Genomic DNA, 16,646 nt, shown 5'->3' with positions numbered 1-16,646 from the left:
CCTTATTGATATGGACAAACCCATCACAATGAGGAGGATGAAGCATGTGAGAGAGCCTGCACATGAACCACAATAAGAACCTGTGTAGCCGCCTCCACCAGAAATTTCTGAGATGCCTCAAGGGATGTATTTCCCTCCCCGAGACTATTAGGACCAACTGAATACATCAATAGGGGAGCTGACTTCATCAGTGGATTAGCTGAGGGTGGAGCATAAGGAGCACGCCACTATCCTCCATGAGATGAGAGAAGATCAGAGAAGATTGATGGAGGAACAGCTGAGAGAGGGGAGAGACATAGATGAGCTCAAACACTCCATTGGATTCTCCAAAGGGAGCAGCAGCCGCCGTCACTGAGGTTGTTGAGTCCCATGATCCCTCTATTTGTTTTATTTCTATTTTCATTGTACTTTAATTTATTTTCTATTTTCTATTCTAGTGCATGATCATATTTAGTATTTCGTTCCTTTTTAGTGTCATTTTCTTTATTTTGTTTTGGTTATAAAATATCCTAAAAAGCTCAAATGAGTTGCTATCCCTAACTAAATACTTGTGGTGTGAAGGTGTCAAGTAAAAAGCTTGAGACTGAGCATTTAAAGTCATGATCCAAAGATAAAGAGTACACTTAAGAACTCTGGGCACCACTATCTGGGAATTTAAGCAAAGCTAAATTCGAATCCAAAAGGTTCCCCCAGTTAAGTGCCTGTGGCGTTTATGTATCCGGTGGTAATACTTGAAAACAAAACGCTTAGAGTTACGGCTAGGCTAAAAAAGGTGCAAAGCACCAAAAGAAGCTGTGTTCAAGAATCAAGAAAAGCTAAAAGAAGAGAATCAATAATATCATCCGGATTCTAGTTCCAAGGGATGTCAGTGTTTCTAAGCTTTAAAGAAAAGTGAGATGCCAAAACTGTTCAGAAGTAAAGAGCTAATAGTCTTATTCAATACTTGGAACTGAGCTTCATTGACAACTCTGAGACTTGTTGTATCTTTCTCTTCTTTTTAGTCCTACTTTATTTTTGGTTGCTTGAGGACAAGCAACAGTTTAAGTTTGGTGTTCTGATGATGGAGCATCGTATACCCTTTTCCATTGCATTTTTAGAGTGTTTTTAGTAGTATTTTATTTATTTTTAATAGGGTTTAATGCAAAATTCACCTTTTGGATGCTACTTCGAGTTTTTGTGTTTTTCTTATGATTTTAGGTGATTTTTGGGTGGAATTGGCAAGTTTTGGCAAAGTCTGATTCAGAGGCAAAGAAAGGATAGCAGATGCTGCCAAATCCAGACCTCCATGCATTCCAACGAGCATATCTTGAGTTACAGAGGTTCAATTGATGCACTCATAATGGCGTTGGAAAGCCAATGTCCAGAGCTTTCTAGCAATATATAATACTCTATATTTTTCTTTGGAAAGGACTACCTAAAACGGGCATTGAACGCCCAACTTAACCCTTCTCTGGCGTTCAACCCCCAAGAAGGACCAAGGCCAGCATTGAACGCCCAAAACTGGCGTTCAACGCCACCAAGGGATCACAAGACAGCGCAATCACCCCTTCACTGGAGTTCAATGCCCAATTCCCAAGTTGAACGCCAGGCTTGGACGAAGCACTCAACCAAACTAGGCCTAGAAGTGAATTTTCGCACTTCTTAACTTAATCTATCTCGTTTTTATAATTCCTAATTATTATTAATATCTTTTTAGGTCTAGTTATTAGTATGAATAGGAAAAGATCACCCATGTTTAGGATCTTCGCCTGACTTATCATACATTATTTCTGTTTTCTCTGTAAATTATGAGCAACTAAACCTCCTAGGTTAAGGATAGGAGCTCTGCTCATTCCTATGGATTAATATCATTACTTTTCTACTTTAATACACGTTTGATTCCATTCTATGATGTATTGTCGTTCTTTATCTTTATGAATTTGGGGTGGAACAAGAGTACGACTCCTTATTCTACATGAGCTCTTGCGAAACCTTAGCCGGATAGTATTGAGCTACAGCTTGAGAATACATCATAGGTTCCAAGAGAGTATCTGGGCTAATTAGGATATGTGACTGATGTGAGAATTATTGCCGGTTTAGAATCAATCAAAATAAGAATCACTTCGTTAATAGCATAGTCCAAACCAACAATGAACTCTCACAATCAAAGTTTAAATCAAAGAATAGTAACAATTCAAATCAAATAACCAAGAGTATTTAGACTCCTGAGTCGTTCTTCCCTAGGAGTTTCAATTAAGTGTACATCTATTGGCTATGAGAAAGCATGGGAGATTGGGAATGAAAGTAAGAGAGCAAGAGATGTAAATAGCAAGAGAGTAAATTATCATGCAAGAATTAAAAGAAAAGCAATTAAAGCAATGGAAATGGAAATCAAATACTAAAAAGAGCTCTTAGTGAGAATTGGGGAATTTTGGATTCATATCCTAAATGTGGACCACAAACATGACAATTGTGTGGAATCAATCCAAATTAGTCAATCCTCCTTGAGAATTAGCCAAAAGCATAATTGATCTCAATCCATAAGTCCTAGTCAACTCACTAATTACTTAGTGAAAGACTAGCGTCAATGAAAACCAAACCAATTAACAATTCTCACACAATGCGGAATGGACATCCACAACTCAATTCCACCCAAACACCCAATTTCTCAACCAAGAGTGTGAAAACTAAACATGCAAGAAATTAACATCAAAGCAATAAAAGTCAAAGCAATTAAATGCAAGGAATGGAAACTTCAAATGCAAGAAAACATCTTGGCAAGTAATTGAGAGCTAAGGTTACCTATCCTAGCCATTGACCACAAACACATGATGATTATGAAGAGTTAATTCTACTTAGTCAACCTTACATCGAAGATATGTCAAATAGGCATAGTTAATTTCAATTCCTAAGTCCTATGTCAACACTAAGGGGTCACATAGAGTCAAGGGAGACCAAATCAACTAATTACTCTAATATATCAAACAAGAATGGACATCAATGACTCAAGGATCACCAAAGTCAACAATTCCAAGCCAAGAGTGTAGAAAAACTAAGTGAAAACTAAGCCAAGCATTTTATCAAACACTTGGTGTGCATGAGAATAAAATAATATTAAATTATAATAAAATAAATTATACAACTACCAAAGCAAGAAAGTGACAATGACAACTAAAGAAAGCAATAAATGACATGGAAACATAAAATTACATTAATTGGAAATCAAAATGACAAGAGTGTTCATAAAACATAAAATGACAAAATAAAGGAAATAGCAAGAGAAATGAAGAGCAAAGAAGCAATAACAATAAATGACAAAGAAAAGTAAATAGAAACAAGAATTAAAAGTAGAAATTACAAGAAATTAAACTAAAGAAGCCTAATTCTAGAGAGAGTGGGGGAGCTTCTCTCTCTAGAAACTAAGAGAAAATATCATAAAAACTAAACCTAATTGCCCCCTTCATTCCTCTTCACTTTGGCCTTAAATAGCTTCAAAAAATGAGTTGGACTGGGTTTTAGAGGCCCGGAATTCGCCCCAGCAATTTTCATTAATGAGCTCACGTGCATGCATGCGTGCGTACGCACGACCTACTGTACGTACGCAAGTTTGCACAAAATTCCCATCGTGCGTATGCACGACATTTGGTGCATACGCATCCTTGCATGAAGTCACCGTTGTGCGTACGCATCTTTGCAGCAGCTTCCAAACTCCATTTTCTTCATGATTTCTCCCCTTTTGGATGTTCTTTCTTCACTTCTTCAATCCAAACTTGCCTTGAAAACCTAAAATCACTTGACAAATACATCAAGGCACCAAATAGGATCAAAGTGGATAAAATTTAGCAATAAAAAGGCCTAAAGAGCATGTTTTCACTTTTAAGTACAAATTAGGAAGATATCATGAAACAATGCTATTTCAATGGATAAATGCAAGGTTGATGAAATCCACCCAAATAGAGCAAATAAATACCATGAAATGTGGATTCATCAGTGACATAAAATCTCGTTAGTCATGGGTAACTGAGGTCTCTGTGGCGTTAAGGCTAGAATACTGAGCATCATTCTCCGATCCAGAAGATCTGACCTTGTCTGTGGCGTTTTAAGTAGGATCACCAGAGATTGAATTACGTGAATTTCACTCTCGTTCATATTGAATGACCGTTGGCACCGGCGTTTAATGTAGGGGTGGCAAACGGGACTAAACCTGCCGGGTCGGCCCGCGTAACCTGCTATAAAAGGTGGACTGAGCTAGAAAATTGGGATCGCCAAATAACAAAAGCCCGTCTAACCTGCACCGCTTAAACCGCGGGCTTTGGCAGGGCGGGGTGGGCTTTCCCATTGGGCTTTATATTTTTTAGCAAGGGGGTATTTTTACAATTTTTTTGCCAAAATCCAACTTCCCCTAACCCAACTTACAAGAGAATGAAGATGAAAATTGAGTGTTTTGGATTATGTTTATTTTACTTTAGAGACAATATTTATAATTTTGTTTTGGATTATGTTTATTTTGCTTTGGGAACAATATTTATAATTATGTTTTGGATGAAAACTTGGTTTGTAATTATGTTTATTAGATATTTATAATTACAAAGACTTTAATGTTTGTGAATATAAAAATGATAATTTGTTTATATCTTTAGAAATTATAATAGTTAAAAGTAAAAGACAAAAGAAATTTTTTTATGCCTTTATATATATTATTTAATAGTTAAAAGTAAAAAAAAAAGATATTTGGCGGGCTTAGCCCGCCGTTAGGCGAGGCAGGGCAGGGTGGGATTCTGGGACCGCCTCACTAGGAGGGGCGGGGCGGGCCAGCCCGACAAAAGGCGAGATTCTGGCGGGGCGGGGCGGGCTTCTCCGCTTGCCACCCCTAGTTTAATGTGGATCAGAGGAGATTAATGACCACTAGCCCCGGCTTTAATCACTTACAGCCTTGCCATTAAATGAATCACTTATTGCTAAAGTAGTCAGTAAGAAGTATTAATCCGGAAGAACAAGCATCTCCAAGGCCTTAACTGATTTCCTATCATTGTTTCTACGTCTTTCCTTTATTGATTGTTTATTTTATGCGCTTACAATAACCAGTATTTTTCTATTCGCCTGACTAAGATCTGCAAGAGAACCACAGCTTGCTCAATCCAACAATTCTTGTGGGATTGACTCTCATTCACCTGAGGTATTACTTAGACGACCCGGTGCACTTGCCGGTTCAGTTGTGCGAGTTCTAATTTCGCGCACCACAACCCAACCAGGAGTATCCTTTAGTTTTTATTTTCAATTTCAGTTTCATTTATTTTTCATTGTTTTTCATAAATTTTCCTTGGTTTAACTTAGTTTGTGATCATGAACATTGCTTAGAACAGGGAAATGAGGACTCAGAAGGAAGAACAGAACACCCTGGAGTAAGGTTGACTCAAAGTGTTCTGGCGCTAAACGCCAGCACCAAGGGTGGAACAAAGGCATTGGCATTAAATGCTAGGAGGGCATTTAATGCCCAAACTGTACAGGCATAGGCTGGCATTAAATGCCAGGTGGGAGTTTAACGCCTAGCTAGGGCATTATTTTGAAGCGTTTTCACTCCACCAAGGGCGCTAAGCGCCAGCTAGGCGTTTAGCGCCACACATGACTCGTCCCAAAAAAATATACCATTACTGGCGCTAACTAGCGTTTAGCGCCAGCAACCCAGTTTCGATTATGAAGGAAAGGGTTTAACCAACGGTTAAAACACCAACCCCCACCCACTTTGACCATTCAACCCACTCCTTCTCTCTCCCCTTTACCCACTATCCCATCTACATTCATCCACCTTATTTCCCAAAATCACCTCCCATCAACCTATCAAATCCCATTCATCTTTCAACTCACCCTCCCTTCCCCACCTATATATACCCCACTTCCTTTTCAGTTTCACCACATCTCCGTTTACCTTCTTTTTTCTTATTCTTTCCTCCCTTTCATACACTATCCTCTTTCCCCCTTCCTTCAAACCACATAACCATGAGCACCCCTCCCTCCTTTTATTTTTTTTCTTTTTGCTTTCCTATTACCACATTACTTTCTTCTAGCTTTTCTTTTCTTTTTCCTCTCTTACTTTGTTCGGGAACAAGCAAACCTTTTAATTTTGGTGTTGGGTGCTCTGCTTTCTCCTCATTTTTACTATCCCTATGACACTCAAAACTAGTGAATCCTCTTCAAGGAAGAGAAAAGAGAAGGCCCTCACCTCCGGTCCTTATGATTTCACCCGATTTTTTTCCAAGACTCACGAAGATCACTTCCATGAGATAGTGAGCAAAAAGAAAGTGATCCCCACGGTCCACTTTGATCTTCAGCCAGAGGAGTATCCAGAGATCTAAAAATAGATTTTGGAGAGTGGTTGGGAAGTTTTGACTAACCCCATGACTGACATGGGCATGCTTATGGTCAGGAAGTTCTACGCCAATGCTTGGGTGACCTATAAGCATGTCACTAGCGTTAACCCAGATCCAAAGAGCTGGTGCACTATGGCTCGATGGGCGATTATGGAGTTCAGTCCTGAGAGGGTGAGGGAGATATTTCACCTGCCACCATCCCGAGATGACCCTCACTCTTACACTCAGAGGGTCAACATTGATCAGAGGCTGGACCAGATCCTCACAGACATATGCCTCGCCAGAGTACAGTAGAGGAGGGATGCCAGAGGTCAGCCGTACCAGCTGGGTAGGCATTACCTGAAGCCGGTTGCTAGAGGATAGTTGGAGTTCATTCAGTGCTCCATCATCCCCATAAGCAATCAGTCTGAGGTTACAGTGCACCGAGCAATCATGATTCATTACATCATGCTCGATAATGAGGTGGAAGTACACTGCGTGATTCCTCAGGAACTGTACCGGATAGCCGAGAAGGCTTCCACCTCTGCGAGGTTGGTCTTCCCTTACCTCATCTTCCGTTTGTGTGCTAAGGCCCGAGTCTGCATTGATGGTGATACCCCTATGGACATTGACCGACCTATCACTCGGAAGATGTGGAGTATGCTAGGGAGCATGGGCATGCACCACCACAGGAGCCAGTTCTTCCTCCTCAACAGGAGTTTCCAGAGATGCCTCAGGGAATCAATTTCCCTCTCCGTGACAACTGGGACCATTTGACCACATCTATTGGGGAGCAGACATCATCTGTTGATCAGCTGAGGATCGAGCATCAGGACCACTCAACCCTCTTCCATCAACTAGTGGAGGAGCAGCTGAAGCAGAGGCGCGACATAGATGAGCTAAAGCACCAAAGAGGATTCCCAGGAGGGAGCAGCAGCTGCCATGACTAGTTGGTTGAGTTTCTTTATCTTATTTTTTTCTTATTATCTGTTCTTCACTTTTTTTATCTTATTTTCTATTTTTCTATTTAAGCTTTTGCATGATCACTAGTAGTCTTTTATTGCTTTCTAGTTCAGTTATTTATTTTTATTATTTCATATTTATTTTGAAAGATATCTCATGTATTGGTCACTGAGCTTGAAAAATCAAAAGAAAAAGAAAAGAAATAGTAAAATTCATGAGGCTTGAGTTATATATTATGAGATTGTTCTGATCACTTTGATGTGGTGGTATTATCTTTAACTCTGATTGTATGACTGAATACTGCATATTTGATTTTGGAGTCAGGAATATTGGTTCTTCAGGTACAGGAACTTAGAGAAGTATTATGGATTCTCTAACCAAGTAAAACATTGATCCTTGAAGCAAAACAAATAGCAAAAAGAAAACAAAAAAAAAGTCCAAGGCTCTGTGCATCAATGGTTAGGAGGGTCAAAATTGATCTAAAGCTCAAAAAGGTGGTTTTTCTCTAACTATATACTTGTGGTGTGAATGTGTCAAGTAACCCTTGAGACAGAGCACCAAGAGTCGTGTCCAATTGTAATTACAAAGTATGCCAAAGGCTCTGAGCACCACTGACTGAGAGAAAGTTAAAGAAAAAAAATTAGAATTCAAGAAGTTCCTCATTTAAGTGCTTGTGGTATTCTTGTATCAAGTTCAGCTTGAGGAAAAAATACTTAGAGTCACGGATGGGCTCAAGGCGCAAAGCACCAAAAGAAAACAAAAGAGAAAGTTGTGTTCAAGGATCAATTAGAGCCTAAAGAAAAGAATCCATAACATCATCCGAGTTCTAGTGCTGAGAGACATCAATATTTCTGAGCTTCAAAGGATCGTGACATGTCGAATCTATTTAGAGTTAGAGTGTCATTAGCCCTACTCAGTGCTTAGACATGAGCTTAAATGAACACTCAAGTCTTGGGGATTTTTCTCTTCTTTTCTCAATCCTATATTGTTTTAGTTTCTTGAGGACAAGCAACAATTCAAGTTTGGTGTTGTGATGCATGAGCATCTTGTACCATTTTTCTACTGATTTTCTAGTCATTTTTAGTTAGCATTTATTAAGTTTTATTATATTTTAGTGCAAAAATACTCTTTGGATGCTACTGATGTGATAGATTAGTGTCGGTCTAAAATTCGCTAATAGAATCTCGTTGTAAGCATAGCCTAAACTAACAATTAATCCTCAAGTCAAATTTAGAAAGTGTGTCACAACAATAAAATCAATAACCGGGAGTATTAATCCCGGGGAGTTCTCCCTAGGAGTTACAACGAGATGCACATCATTGGTTAGGAGTTCTCTTGGGGTTTTTGGAGTTGAATGCAAGAAAAGCAAATGACTAGAAATTAAAGCAATGAACACTGACAATTAAAATAAGGAAGCTAAGAGATCAAGCTAACAAGGGTGAATAACAATCAATCAATATAAAAACCTTGGCTAGGGGTGAAAATTGGAATTCCTATCCTCATTATCATCATCAATTGTGACAAAAATTGTTCATTGCTCCACTTAGTTATCCTCTAACTATGAAGGAAAGTCAAGTGGGTGCAATTGACTTTAATCCACACGTCCTAGTCAAATCCTAATGAAAGACTAGCTTTGGTGGCATTCAAGTCAACTAGCAACTTCTAAATATCAATCAACAAAAAACTTTGACAATTCAAGAGTCTCCAATTGCTCAACCCCCAGGCCAAGAGTAAAAATCTACTCCATAGTCATAAATAACATTTTCTCAAATACTTGGTGAGCAAAAATGAAAGACATTATAAAATTGAAAAGAGAATTCAAATTAAAGCTATCCACTACAACCAACCAACAATAACAAGGCAATTAACAACAATGAACATGAAATTCCTCAATGCATTAATAGAAATCAATCTCAACAAGATCCAAATTCAAGATCCAAAATAACTAGAATAACTAGAATAACAAGAACACTAAATGAAAATAGGAGAATGAGAACTACAAATTAAAGTAATCTAAAATTAGAATTAACACAGATCTAACCCAAGGACCCAAGTAAAATTTAATTGAGAAGACTAAAACCTAGAGAGAAGTGAGAGTTTCTCTCTCTAGAATTCAAACTAAAACTAAAACTAAAGTGTGTAGTGTGTTGTATGAAGTGGTGCCATCCTCCTTCACTCCCAGCCCCTTATCCTCGAATTGGGCTTGAAACTGGGCCAAAAATCAGCTCAAAAATCTCCCCCGGCGTTTTCTCTTTAATGAGGCACATGACACTTGTCACGCGTAAGCGTCAGCCACGTGTACGCATCACTTGGACGATGTTCCAGTTACGCGCGCGCGTCATTCACGCTTACGCGCCAAGCTTGCCGCACCTGGTCACGCGTACACATCATCCATGCGTACGCGTCAGGACCAGCTTATCCAATCTCCAATTTCTTGTGTTTCTTCCATTTTAGCATGCTTCTACTTCATCCTCCATGCAATTCTTACCCTATAACATTGAGAACACTCAACAATCACATCACGATATTGAATGGTAATAAGAGAGGATTAAAAATTAGTGATTTTAAGGCCCTGGAAGCATGTTTTCAATCATAGCATAAAATTAGGAAGGAATCTTAAAAACATACAAATTATATGACTAAGTATGAGAATATTTGACAAAATCCACTTAATTCAATACAAAATAAACCATAAAATAGTGATTTATCAATCTCCCCATACTTAAACATTAGCATGTCCTCATTCTAAGTTCAAGAGAAGTAATAAAGGGGTGAAGAGAAGTGGTAGGATTTATTAGATGCAACCTATCTACATGCATAAAACTAAATGCAAAATGCTTCAACCTACGTGGTTAAGAGTAAATCAATCTCCAAGAATATATATGAGCAAATAGGCTCAGATAGTCATGTATTCATGAATTCCACTAATTCAAATCCCAAGAATGAAGTTCAAATAGTGAGGCAAGAAGAAAGCTCAAGAAAGTGGAAAATTTGAAAAGGAGGGAAAGGGGGAAATTTGAAGCTTAGAGAGAAGGAAAAAATATTAAGAAAGTGCTAGCAAAGAGTAAAGCCAACAAGAATAGGGTGTCTCCGTTACATGGTAGTTACAACATGTGAGGGAGAAAGCAATAAAAGCATTAAGGCATATCACTAGCACTTGATGCATGAGTCAGGAGGCACACAAGTATAGAACAAGAAAAGAGCAACTCAAGCATCGAAACAAGAAGATGAACACATGCAAGAATAATGAGGATATAGGAAAAGAACTAATCACTCGAATTCCAAAGCAATGAAGCATAAAAAAATGAATATGTAGTTAGAGAGGGAGAAACCACTACTACATGCATCATGTCACAAGAATATGAAGGTTAGAATGCACAAGGAATGCATCACCGAACAGTAAGAGGCACCAAAGCAATTTATTGAAATCACAAAAATTGAGTATGAAATAACCAACACCCATGTGAAAATAACAAGCCAAGAAGATAAAGAAGAAAAACTAATTACAAATAACAAACTAAATAGCAATTAAAACAAAAAGGTAAACACATGTAACAAGCAAAAGAAAAGTAGAAAGAGGGAGAGAGGAAAAGTAAATTTTTTTTTGAAAGGGAGGGGGAGAGATGGAGAGGGGAAAGAAGGAGGGAAAAGAGAGAAATAAGGAAAGAAGAAAGAAGAAAGAAATAAGGGACGGGAAGCAACGCGGATGCGTCGACCATGCGTACGCGTGGGAGGCTTCAGAACTGAGGACGCGTGCGCGTCGTCCATGCACACGCGTGGAAAGCAAAAGGAGGGGGTGACGCATACGCATCAGTTACGCATACGTGTGGAAGCTTTTTGTGCTCTTCGCACAACACCCGCATCGTTCCAACACAACTCTCGGCTTGTGGAACCATGCAGCAGCAAAATTTCAGCACAATTCATAAAACCAGAGTGACACATAGGCGTCGGCCACGCACACGCGTGGAAAGGAAAAAATACGCGTGACGCATACGTGTGGGGTGGGTTGTGCGCTTGGCACCCCAACCCCCTGGTTCCAGCACAACTCTCTGTTGGGGAACCATGTTGCAGCACCCTCCCTGCACCATTCTCGCATGGTGGTGTTTGCGGGGTCACGCGTATGTGTCAGTCAGGCGTACATGTGAAGTGCCTCTTTTATTTTTTTTTTGAACATGAAAATAGGGAAAAATAATTTAAGCACAATTAAGGCACCTGTATAAGCAAAATATTACAAAAACACTTGAAAATTGAAGACAACAACAAAGAGTGCCAAAAGTAATCAAACTAGCATATTTGATAACTTTATAAAATAATGAACGTGCAAGCATATCTAATCAAATTCAAGAAATTCCTACTATATCTAATCAATATATCTAAACAAAAAGAAGAAAAGTAAGGTACAAGAAGATGTAACTAGAAAATCATACCATGGTGGGGGGTCTCCCACCTAGCACTTTTCTTTAATGTCCTTAAGTTGGACGGTCAATGAGCTCTTGTTATGGCGGTCTATGCTTCCATTCCTTCTTGAGTCTCAACCAATTTTTGGCCTTCACAATTTCTTTAGGATCCAAAGTGAGGTCCGTTAATTCTTTAAGAACTTCTTCTTGGTGATCCTTATGATTCCGTGTGGGTGGCTCAACTCTTGAATTCCCATTGAGATACCCTACCACACCTTGGAGTCCATTCATCTCTTCCTTGCACCATGCTTGGACTTCAAGTGTTGATTTGGCTTCCTTGATGGACCTTGAGTCTCTTTACCACTCAACATTCATTTTCTCACCATCTAGCATTCCAAGAAGGATTTGAAATTCAGAATCCGTTTCCAAGATAGCATATTGATGGGGGCCTATGAAGCTCCTTGCTGAAATTGTCACCCACTCAATTTGCTCATGTATGAGTTGCTTCACTTTGATAAACCCCAATTTTGTGGTTTATGTTGTGCTTATTTTAGGAGATTTTATCACATTTTCCCACATTTATTCAATGAAATAGCATGGTTTTGTAATTCTCCCTTAATTTGTGCTAAAGTGTAAAAACATGCTTTTTTAGGCCCTTAAATTGGTGATTTTAATTCACTTTAATTCTATTCAATGCCTTGATGTGTTTGTTGAGTAATTTAAGGTTCATAAGGCAAGTATTGGATGAAAGAATTGAAGAGAAAAGCATGCAAAAGGGAGAATTCATGAAGAAATGAGCTTTTGGAGAATTGAGGGCCACGTGCACGCGTCATGCACGCGTACACGTGCATTGGAGATTTTTCAAGCCATGCGCACGCATCAAGCACGCGTACACATGAATAGAGGTTTTTGCCAACGACACATACGCGTACATGACGTGTACACATGGATAGGAAATAGCCAAGCGACGCGCACTCCTGACCCACGCGTACGTGTCGATGCTCGCACGTGACTCACTTAAAGGCAAAACACTGGGGGCGATCTCTGAGCTGCCCAGGCCTAAATCGAACTCATTTATGAGGGTATTTGATGTAGAATTGAAGATTGAGCAAAGGGGGAGCACTTAGTTGTAGAATAGCATCATGTAGTTTAGTTTCTAGAGAGAGAAGCTCCCTTTTCTCTCTAGAATTAGGGTTCTTAGGCTTATTTCTATCTTAGATCTAGGTTTTGATTATTGTTCTCATCTTGTTTTTTTTTACAAGTTCATGCTTCTACACTTTGATTCTCTTAGTTTTCATGTTAATTTCCCTTTTATGCCTCTTTTATGTTAATGAACTCTTGTTAGATTTAGATCTCTTTTAATGCAATTTAATGTTTGATGTTCTTTTATTGTTGATTTGAGTTGTGATCTTACTTTCCTTGCAATTGGTAGTTGGTAGATTTTATTGATTCTTGCAATTTATGATGTTTACATTTATTGCACTCTAGATATTTGATGAAATATTTTCTCTAGTTTTTGAGTAGTTTTCTTGACTCTTGGCCTAGGCTAAGAGAATTGAGTGACCTTGAGTCATTGGGTCTCATTGAATTGGTGATTTGAGAACTCTTAGTGGTCAATTTGATAACCATTGACTCTAGCCTACTATTAAGTTAATTGGTAGCTAGGTTAGGATTTATGGATTGATGTTGATCAAGCCATTTGACGTACTTCAAGCCTAGGAGTAGATATTACGTACTTAAGGCTTTTGTAAGTAGACTTAATGAGCTCGGTTTCTCATAATTGTCAATACATGATTTCTAGATAAGGATGGTGATCTCAATTACCTATGTCTAGCCAAGAGTTCTTTACCTTGCCTTTATTAATTCTTGATTTACTTTTCTTGTCATTTATTTTATTACCCTTTTATAAATCAAACCCCTTGTTCCTTCATAACCAATAATTGACCATTTCATTGCAATTCCTTGTGAGACGACCCAAGGTTTAAATACTTCGGTTAATTCTTATTTGGGGTTTGTTACTTGTGACAACCAAATTTTTTATTGGAAGGATTGTTTGTTGGTGTAGAACTATACTTGCAACGAGATTTTATTTGTGAAATTCCATACCATCAACTAAAATTCTCACTATCACACTTCTTGGTGGTTTGATTCTTCCTCATCAAAACTTTGTAGCTCTATCTTTATCCACCTTCTCAAACTCTTCCTCATCATCAATCACATCAAATTTGGGCGGTTGGGTAAAGTCCACTTCAACATGTAACCTCCTTTCATCAACCACTTCTAAGTTTCCTTCGTCATCAAATAAATCAAATTTAGGAGGTTGGTTGAAGTCTATATTAGCATTTATTTCTTTCGGCTCAATTACCTCATCCTCCTCCTAGAAAGCACACTTCAATTGAAGAGAGAAAGGTTGCCACTCCTCATTAGAGTCTTCTTGCAATAATGGAGGTGGTGAGAAGTCCACATCATAGTCACAATCCTTTCCCACACTTAGACCCTTACTCATACTCATCTCATTAGAAGTCTCATGGTGGATCTCAACTACAACTTTATCAATCAAATTGCACCAGAAGATAGAGCGGTCCACTGGTGGATGCTTCATAGTCTCATCCAAATTGAAGCTCACGGTTCTACCATCAATCTCAAAAGAGTAAGTGCTCGAAAATGCATCAAGCTTAAACCTAGAAGTCTTCAAGAAATGCCTCCCTAATAAAATGGATGACGGTTTTCCAGAGTCATTAGGAGGCATCTCAAGGATGTAGAAATCAATCGGGAAGGTTAATCCCTTGATGCTCACATAGACATCCTCAACAATACCGGCTACAGAAATAATGCTTTTGTCGGCTAAAACAAAACAAGCCGCCGACGTTTTTAATGGCGGAAGGTCCAACTCCTTATAAACAGACAAAGGTATAATGCTCACACAAGCACCAAGATCACACATACAATCCGTAAACTCAACATCATCTATAGTGCAAGAAACTAAGCATGGATCGGGATCACCACATTTCTCCGGTATAACACCCATTAAAGCGGAAATTGAGCTACCCAAAGGAATAGTTTTTAATTCATTAATCTTTTCCTTGTTTATGCACAAATCCTTTAGAAACTTAGCATACTTAGGAACTTGGCGAATAGCATCAAAAAGGGGAATGGTCACCTCAACCTTTTTGAGGATATCCACCATCTTGGGATCTAGCTCCACTTGCTTTTTGATTTTCTTTGCCAAAGTGGGAAATGGGATTGGCATGGACTCTATCAACACATCTTCTTTCTTAGAGCCACTCTCTCTTGCTTGAGCAACTTCTTCTTCAACGACCTCGTGTACCTCTTCTTCATCTCCTACATCCTCCACCTCAACAATGTCTTCATCAATAGTAGCTTCCTTTGCCTTTGATTTCTTAGAGCTCCTCTCTTGTAGTATGGTGCCGGACCTCAAGGAGATAGCAGGGCTATGGTTGAAAGGGAAGTGAACTTGAGTTTGAAGGTTGGAAGGCGCTTTGGTTATTGGTAGAAGGAGGGGCCATACGGGATATAACTTCAGTCAAAGCGGCCATGTATGCCTCTTGTTTCTTTTGAGATTCCCTTTGCTCTTGGATAATGGAATGCAATTCCTTTTACTCTTGAAGAATAATGCGAAGGGTATCACCCATTGGAGCTTGGTTGGAGGAAGAAGAAAGGTAGGTAATTTGGGGGACTTGTGGTTGGGTGATTTGAGGCACTTAAGCTTGCCTTTGGTAAGGTGGTTGGTATCTTTGACCTTGGTTTTGTTGTTGGTAGGGAGGATTTTGTTGATAGCGGTTTTGTTGGGAATTATTGTTCCACTTTTGACTTAAACCATTGTCTCTCCCTCATTGGTTGTAATTGTCTTGATACCCTTGATTTTGCCACCCATGGTTATAATTTCCCCCTTGTTGATAGTTACCCCCTTAATTTGGACGGTTGAAGTAAGCATTGGTGGCCGCCACGGTATTGTCCTCTTGGAGTTGTGGACGTTCATTGGTATAGTGAGAGTTACAAGTACAAACTCCACATACTCTTTGAGGGGCTACCGGTTGGTATTGTTGTTGTGGAGGAGGTTGTTGTTGATTAAGATGGATTTGCTTGAGGATGTTGGTCATCTCCCCTAAGGTCTTGGTAACGGCAGACTCATTAGAAGAAACTTTATTGATGGTCTTAGGATGATTGTTCTTTTGCCTTGCATGTTGGGTGGATTCTCCCAAGTCGGCAATAAGTTGCCAAGCTTCCTCCGCCATTTTGTACTTTGTCAAAGAGCCATTACTCGAAGCATCATAAAGGATCTTATCTTAAGGCTTCATGCCTTGGCAAAAGTAACTAATCAACACCAAATCATCAATCATGTGATAGGGGCATGAATCAAGAAGCTTCCTAAAACGCTCCCAATACTCATAGAGAGTTTCCAAGTCACCTTGAATAATACATGAGATTTCTTTTCTCAACCTATCCGTCAACTCTGGCAGAAAGAACTTATCCAAAAATTCCCTTCTAAGCAAATTCCAATTAGTGACAACATTTTCGGGTTGAGTGTAGAACCACTCTTTGGCTCTTCCCTCAAGAGAGAATAGGAAGGCATATAACCAAATGGCAACCTCATCCGCACTATACCGCCTAGTAGTTGAACAAGCCGTTTGAAAGTCTCTAAGGTGCTTGATGGGATCTTGAATGGATAGACCCTGGAACTTAGGAAGTAGATTAATCAACCCGGTCTTTAGCTCAAAACCGGCATTCAGATTTGGATGATGCACTTGAAATGGTTGGAGAGTGAAATCTGGAGCTCCCACCTCCTTAAGAGTGATTCTTCTAAGAGCAGCCATAGTATCGGTACCTAAATCAATGGAAGAGTTATTAGTAGTATCAATGAAAGAGTAGATAGTTCCTTCCTCAAGTGACGCGTCGGATTCAACCTCGGATAAGGTTGGTGAATTGGCAGAAACCCCTT

General features: G+C 39.1%; 1 protein-coding gene and 1 non-coding gene across 2 annotated transcripts; one reads left to right on the top strand and one right to left on the bottom strand.

Annotated features, from left to right (window-relative positions):
• Nucleotides 1-14,063: 14,063 nt before the first annotated feature.
• On the bottom strand, nucleotides 14,064-14,714 carry LOC112742875 (uncharacterized). Its single transcript, XM_025792114.1, has one exon. It carries the CDS (start codon nucleotides 14,712-14,714, stop codon nucleotides 14,064-14,066), a length of 651 nt encoding a protein of 216 aa, XP_025647899.1.
• A 1,331-nt stretch (nucleotides 14,715-16,045) lies between these two features.
• Nucleotides 16,046-16,149, top strand: LOC112745947 (small nucleolar RNA R71). The gene has a single exon (XR_003173851.1). It is a non-coding gene; the product is annotated as a small nucleolar RNA R71 (small nucleolar RNA).
• Nucleotides 16,150-16,646: the final 497 nt, after the last annotated feature.

The sequence above is a fragment of the Arachis hypogaea genome, chromosome 14 (genome assembly GCF_003086295.3).
Source record: "Arachis hypogaea cultivar Tifrunner chromosome 14, arahy.Tifrunner.gnm2.J5K5, whole genome shotgun sequence".
Lineage (NCBI taxonomy): Eukaryota > Viridiplantae > Streptophyta > Magnoliopsida > Fabales > Fabaceae > Arachis > Arachis hypogaea.
This window is presented reverse-complemented; position numbering and strand designations above follow the sequence as displayed.